At 43.8% G+C, this 7,078-nt stretch overlaps 1 protein-coding gene across 1 annotated transcript; it reads left to right on the forward strand.

Annotated features, from left to right (window-relative positions):
• Positions 1–5,311: 5,311 nt before the first annotated feature.
• LOC127677359 (zinc finger and SCAN domain-containing protein 5B-like) lies at positions 5,312–6,783 on the forward strand. Its single transcript, XM_052172445.1, has one exon. It carries the CDS (start codon positions 5,312–5,314, stop codon positions 6,710–6,712), a length of 1,401 nt encoding a protein of 466 aa, XP_052028405.1. The 3' UTR covers positions 6,713–6,783.
• Positions 6,784–7,078: the final 295 nt, after the last annotated feature.

The raw sequence follows: 7,078 nt of genomic DNA on the forward strand, positions 1-7,078 counted from the left end.
CCCTCCCCGTCCCTCTTCTTCTCTCTCCTCCCTCCATCTCTCCCTCTTGCCCTCCTTCCTAGTTCCTGTCTCTCCCTCCTTCCCTATTTTCCCTTCTCCCTCCTCTCCCTCTATCCCCTTTTTCCTTTCTCCTCTATCTCCTTTCCTCACCTTCTTCCCTCTCTCTCCCTTTCTCCCTTCCAGTGTGTGTGTGTGTGTCTGTGTGTGTCTGTGTGTATGTGTGTGTCTGTGTGTGTGTCTGTGTGTATGTGTGTGTCTGTGTGTCTGTGTGTGTCTGTGTGTGTCTGTGTGTGTGTCTGTGTGTGTGTGTCTGTGTGTGTGTGTGTGTGAATGAGAGAGAGAGAGAGAGAGAGAGAGAGAGCCCTTGGTGGTATTTATCACACCTGATCAACTATAGTTTCTCTTAAGTTTATAGAGAGTGCCCATTATCCAAGGGTCAAAGCAGGAGAAACAGGAAGAAAAGAATCATTCCAACCACCCAGCACCCAGACAAAACAGTGCTGCAGCATATATGCTGGCAGCTCTTTTCTTTAGAACGCAGAAATTAAATTAAAACTTAAACATTACACACCTTTGGCTAGAAATGACTAGGACATGAGAAATCAGTAAGATCCATGGTTCACCATTACAAACTAATCATTTTGTAAGAGACAAGGGAAAGACAGGCCTTCATTTCTACAGGTCTGAACAGAAGCTCCTGTGGACTGAATGCCTTGCAGCATGTGGTACCCAGCCGCATGGGAGATGCTTTCAGGACCAGTCCCTCCATGGGTAAAGAGGACTGGAAAGAGTGCAGCACTCGGAGGCTTTTTGTTTGTTGGTTTATTTTACTGTTTTCTTCCTCTAAAAATGTTGTTTAAAATATGAGTTCTTTTGCTTCAATAGAGGTAGCAAAAGCTAACATTATTTAAAACCCCCAAACATTTTGTAAAAAGAAAAGACTAGACCACATTTTAAATTTTGTTCCCATGAATCATAAAAATGCAAATGAGAGGAGAATTACAGAAGCTCCATGATTCTCCATGCTTAGACCTAATAATGTAGCTGATAGGTCTGCCTGGCCCTTTCATCACCACATGGGGTCATCCCAACCATGTGCAGTTGGCATATCATTTGCATGTTGGCAAGACAATTACTTGAATATGCAGCAAAAAAAAAAAAAGGACAGAACCCAAACAGAAAATAGACACCCTTTTAATAACTGATGCATTAAACGAGGAACCGTTTTCTTTCATGAGGATATATTACTTGACCTTCTGCAGAGATAAGTTCATTGGATTTAATTTTGAGGAAATGATTTTTTTTTTCCCAGCCTGAGATGGTTTGATTTGACTGTGGGTTTGGATGCAAACAGGCTATTAGAATGATATTTTAGCTTTTTTTCCCTAAAGAATGGCCCATTAGTTACTTGTGAATATTCATCCCTCCGGCCTCCTACTCAATCTTGTTCAAGGCAGAGCTGTAATATTATAATGTTTTCATTGATGTAATTAATAACAAACATTACTCATTAACTTGATTAACACCAAATTGAGCACTTGACAAATGTACCCAGGACCTTGCCCTTATAAATTTAATATAGATAGGAGGAAAAAGTATTGACCCTACAATATGAAATCAAGGGCATTACTGCAGAAATAAATTTTGAGAGTTGAGAATGCATTTTGCTGAGTTTTTCTGTTCATTCATTTGTTTCAAAAGCTGTTTGGGCAAAAGGACATACCACATGGCACACTGATACACTGCAGCTTCTCTGGAGAGATGGGGTTTTGGTTTGCTTTCTTGTTTGTTTGTTTGTTTGATTGATTGATTACTTTTTGGTTTTTTTTTCCTTTTCAATTTTTTTTTTTGTTTTCTCTTGAGTGGAAGTTGCAAGAACAGAGAGGAGATATGAAGAGACAGGGAGATGAGTGGGGATGGGGTACATGACTCACAAAGGTTAAATAAAAAGTTAAAAATAATAAAATACCAGAAGCAAAAAGAATACTGCAAAATGCAATAATATACAACCCAGAAAGACTAAAAAACTCCGAGATAATGAAGGTGATGATGATGGTGCTGGTGACCCACCACTCGGCTCCACTTTTTTGTTCCGTTTACCTCTCCTGTAATCTTATGCAGTCAGAAAAGCTAAGGAGCAGAACACATGAAAACCCATCCCATCACAAGTGTACATACTGCAACCGTTAAAATGTGTGCTTAGATGAGTATCAACTTATCTCAAAAGCTCACAAGGAACTGAATGATTACGACTGAAGGACAGAGGACTGGATTTTAAACCATACCACATTCATTTGAAACTTGGCGAAACTCAGAAATCCACCAAGGCTAAAAGGTTGGGCGGTGGTGGCGCACGCCTTTAATCCCAGCACTCTGGGAGGCAGAGGCAGGTGGATTTCTGAGTTCGAGGCCAGCCTGGTCTGCAGAGTGAGTTCCAGGACAGCCATTGCTACACAGAGAAATCCTGTCTGGAAAAAGCAACAAAAAAAAAAAGAAAAGAAAAGAAAAAAGAAGAGAGAGAGAGAGAGAGAGAGAGAGAGAGAGAGAGAGAGAGAGAGAGAGAGAAAGAGAAAGAGAGAAAGAGAGAAAGAAAGAAAGAAAGAAAGAAAGAAAGAAAGAAAGAAAGAAAGAGAGAAAGAGAGAAAGAGAGAAAGAAAGAAAGAAAGAAAGAAAGAAAGAAAGAAAGAAAGAAAGAAAGAAAGAAAGAAAGAAAGAAAGAAAGAAAGAAAGAAAGAAAGAAAGAAGCTTGGCTAGAGGCTGGATTTATATTTATATTTGTGTTATTTGAAGGCAAAATTAGACTGTACAGCAGGCTTTCTTTCCTGTCCTAGTCCAGCCCTTGACCCACATTGTCAGCTGGGGTTGGATGGTGGGGAGGTGAGGTGCTATAAAAAACGGTGGATGTTGGCATGAACCTGACCAGACATGATTACCAGGTATCTAGAGAGGAAATTGGGTTCCTAGAGGTCAAGGCGGGTTACCGTTTTATCCATTGTGTAGGTCAGGAAGTGGAGCCAAGAGGGTGATCGTGAACAAAGCCCCACAGCTGGTTAATTACAGTACTGGGAATCAATTCTGAGTTTTCTGCTTCCAAAGCCCTCATTTCCCCCACAAGGCTGTCTCCTGAAAAACAAAACAAAACAAACCAAAAGTCTCCTATGGCATCTGATCAACAAAATGCCATTACAATTAGCCTTCCTTTAATAAGAAAACCAGAGCAAGCCCATAAGCCTCAGAGTCCTAACCTTTGCCCATTTTGCTTAACCTCCACTAAAACTTCATGTTTCTAGTCCTGTGAGTCTCTTCGCTGTACTACCAAGAGCTGAAGTCTTAACATCTAGAAATTAAGGCAGCCATCTTCCTTTCCATTTCAAACTTGCCTGGCACATATCTGCATCACTAGGACATGTGTTGTGAGGAGACTCAAAAAAAAAAAAAAAAAAAAAAAAAAAGAATCTTCTAAGCTAATGACAAAATAAACAACAAAAATAAAATCCAATAAACATTTCAGGCAACCACAGGACAAAGTTGGAAGAGAGCACTTTTATTTATTTATTTGTTTGTTTGTTTGTTTGTTTGTTTATTTGTTTGTTTATTTTAGATTTGGTTTTCTCGAGACATGGTTTCTCTACATAGCCCTGGCTGTCCTGGAGCTCACTCTGTAGACCAGGCTGGCCTTGAACTCAGAAATCTGCCAGTCTCTGCCTCCCAGAGTGCTGGGATTACAGGTGTGCACCACCACCGCCCTGCTGAGAGCTCTTTTAGAGGTCCTATATGAAACCACAAAAAAAGGGAGTCAATATCATAAGAGCGTAAAGAAACGTGTGTTTGCACGGTGTAGTGGCTATTCCTGGTTGTCAACTTGACTATATCTAGAATGAACTACAATCCAGAATTGGAAGGCTCACCTATGTTCCTAATCTGGAGTCTCAGAGATACAAGTTTCTGACCTGGATCTTGGCATGGAGATCTTGAAGTACAGCGGCTATGAATTCCAGGAGAACCAGAGATCTCTAAATTCAAGGTCATCTGGGATTAAAGGCGCGGTGGCACGTGCCTTCAATCTGGGAGACCAACATAAGGACATTGGAAGAAGGAAGACTCACTCACTCTTCCTTGCCTGCTTGCCTCGTGGGACTGAGCAACTGCTAGATCCTTGGACTTCCATCTACAGCTGCTGCTGACCATTGTTGGGGAGTTGGACTAGACTGTAAGTCATCAACAAATTCCCTAACCATATAGAGACTGCCCATATGTTCTGTGACTCTAGAGAACCCTGATTGATACACATGGGTGTAACAATTCCTTATTCTGGAATCCTGCCAGGTCCAGCATGGGTGTGGTAGGGATGGAATCGTGGGGTTTCTGGCCCCCAGGGCCAGTAGGCAGGGGCTTCCAGGAGTGTCATTGGCTGCTGTGGGCATAAGGCTTGTTTGTAATAATAATGCTCAAATTTTCACATTCCTGCTTTGAGGAAGGTCCTCTCTGTTAACGTTAATGACTCCATAATAATCAGCAACAACAAGAGTCTGAAAGGCAAAGGTGTGGTTAATGTTTTAGCCTCACTGGGACCTTTAGAACAGCTCTGAGAGGAGAAAACCTCTGAAAACATGAGTTCAAGTATAAATTCTCAACTATACAAAAATTAGGATGCAATATGAATTAGATGAGAGGCTTCATGAATCTAAAGGAACAAAAGCAGCTGTGCTTTTGTGAACCAACTTGTTGGAGGAAAGATACTGAGGAAGGAGACCCAGGGGTTTAAGGAGTGGTTAAATCTTTGCCGAAGATCCCACCCAGCTAAGTTTTTTGTTTATGCTTACAAAAGGCAGACAGATTCCAGAGTTCAAGGTTAGCCGGGGGACAGAAGGAATTTAGGTCCGGGCACTGGGGTGATAGAAATGGTAATTTCCGGACTGGGTCCCACCCAGCTAGTATCTTCTGTGCTTAACAAAGGCAGACATAACTTGGCAGAGAGATCTGGGAAGACTGCAAGACTGCGTTGCGCTCGGAAGACAGGACTAGCAAGGACTCTATAACCCACGCTATCCTGGAACTCCATGCTCCTGCCTTAGCCTCGAGAGCTGGAAGCAGAAGCGAGAAACCTCAGGTCCAGCATTGTTTTTAATCAACATAATTATACCAAGCCTTGGGGATGAAGAACGGCTGTGGAGACGCTTACCCGGAATCCCAGCTTTCAGGAGGCTTCTGGACCATCATCGATCCTGTCTCTGTGGCAAAACAGGTAGGCCGGCTTAAACAGGAGTCCCCTCAAACTTTTCCTAGACCAAGGGGAATATTCACCACAGATATGGCTATGAATGTGCCATTAAATAGCCTTGTCAGATCAGAGCAGCCGTTATCACTCATAACCCAGGTAAAACACGGAGAAAAGCAAAACTACAACCCCGATTTTTGGCACATGAAGTTCCGAGCTTTCAGTCCCTTGAAAGGGTCCGACCCGATCCAGGATCTCAGGAGAATCTCTGAGCTATGCTATCAGTGGCTGAGGCCGGACGTGCACAGCAAGGAGGAGATCCTGGATCAGCTGGTGTTGGAGCAGTTCCTAACCTGCACGTCACCAGAGCTGCAGGCCTTAGTGAAGGAGAGCCGAGTGAGGAGCTGCAAAGACTTGGAAAAGATGCTGAGGGACAGGAAAGTCCACAAGTGGTCCATAATCTACTCCCAAGGACAGGCATACCTCCTTCAGGATCCCAGTGCTGAGATGGCTGAAGGCCCCGGGGACAACCGGGATCCTGTGGATTTGTCCCAAGGGCACCTATCAAATGAAAGCAAGGAGTCTCTCAACAGAGGCCAGGCCAGCCCAGAGCTGCAGAACCTATCAGAGACGGAAGAGCCATCCGTCAGACTGGAAGAGGACTTTTTGCTGGGAGGGATTCCTGAGCGGACACGGCCAGACTACCTGAGACCTCAGCAGAGCCTGGAGAGTGACTCAGTTCCTGACTGGGAAAAGGCAGAAGTGTCTGCGTTTATCGGTCAGGACCCTCAGCTGACCCAGGGCCCTGCTGGTTCTCTCAGAGTGAATGGTGCGGTGCTACCCCAAGAAGACACTGATGTGGATGTTGTACCATCGTTCACCCATATTTTGGAAAGAGAGTTAGCCTTGAATAGGGATCCTCAGAGTCTTCGTGGTTTCAATTTACCCGCTTCCCAAGGAGTGGCCTCCTGTATGGACAATACAGAAGATGGGCTAGAGGCTGCTAACCCACAGCCCGCTAATCCACAGCCTGTAGAGAAACTTGACAGTCTTGCTGGCCAGGCTCGGTTTCAGTGTACCGAATGCAAGAAGAGCTTTCTTTACAAGTCTCATTTTGACCTCCACCAGAGGACACACACAGGGGAGAGACCCTTCAAATGCAACTTGTGCAACAAGGCCTTTCTACAATCCTCCGACCTGAGAGTCCACCAGCGCGTCCACACCGGGGAGAAGCCTTACACGTGTGCAATCTGCCGAAAGGGGTTCGCCCACGGGTCCACCCTGCAGAAGCACAATCGGATCCACACAAAAGAGAAGCCTTATGCGTGTGAGGATTGTGGGAAACGCTTCCGCCACAAGGCCAACCTCACTGTCCATTTCCGCATCCATCGCGACTTGAGACCCTACATCTGTAAGAAGTGTAACATGGCTTTCCGACAGCAGGGGACTTGGAAGCGACACATGAAAACCCACTTGAGAACGGCGTCTGTGTAATTCTGGATCTAGTCTTTTCTCGGAAGGACTGAGATTGAAGTTTTTTCCCCAGAGAAATGGAGGCTGGGTTGCCCCATTCCATCGGGTCTCGTCCCTTGAGGGTCATTGTAGAGAGTGTTTATTAGTGTTCTGTTTCACTATGACCCATGGGTTTTCATTTGTTTGAGATAGAATTAGAACATATATACTAAAAGTTTAATGTTTTAAAATTAAAGTTTCATTTACGTTTTAAAAAAGATCTCTTAATCTTTTGCAATGTTAAAAAATTAGATCTGCTTGCTAAATCCTAAAAAATCAAGGAGCTGGGGTCATGGGATGTTAATTCATAGGACAATTAAAAGAGAACCTGGAGTAAATGACTGTATT

The sequence above is a fragment of the Apodemus sylvaticus genome, chromosome 2 (assembly GCF_947179515.1).
Source record: "Apodemus sylvaticus chromosome 2, mApoSyl1.1, whole genome shotgun sequence".
Lineage (NCBI taxonomy): Eukaryota > Metazoa > Chordata > Mammalia > Rodentia > Muridae > Apodemus > Apodemus sylvaticus.

Excerpts from the sequence above, each read along its gene's own strand:
- LOC127677359 (XM_052172445.1), top strand. The coding sequence starts at position 5,312 with ATGGCTATGAATGTGCCATTAAATAGCCTTGTCAGATCAGAGCAGCCG.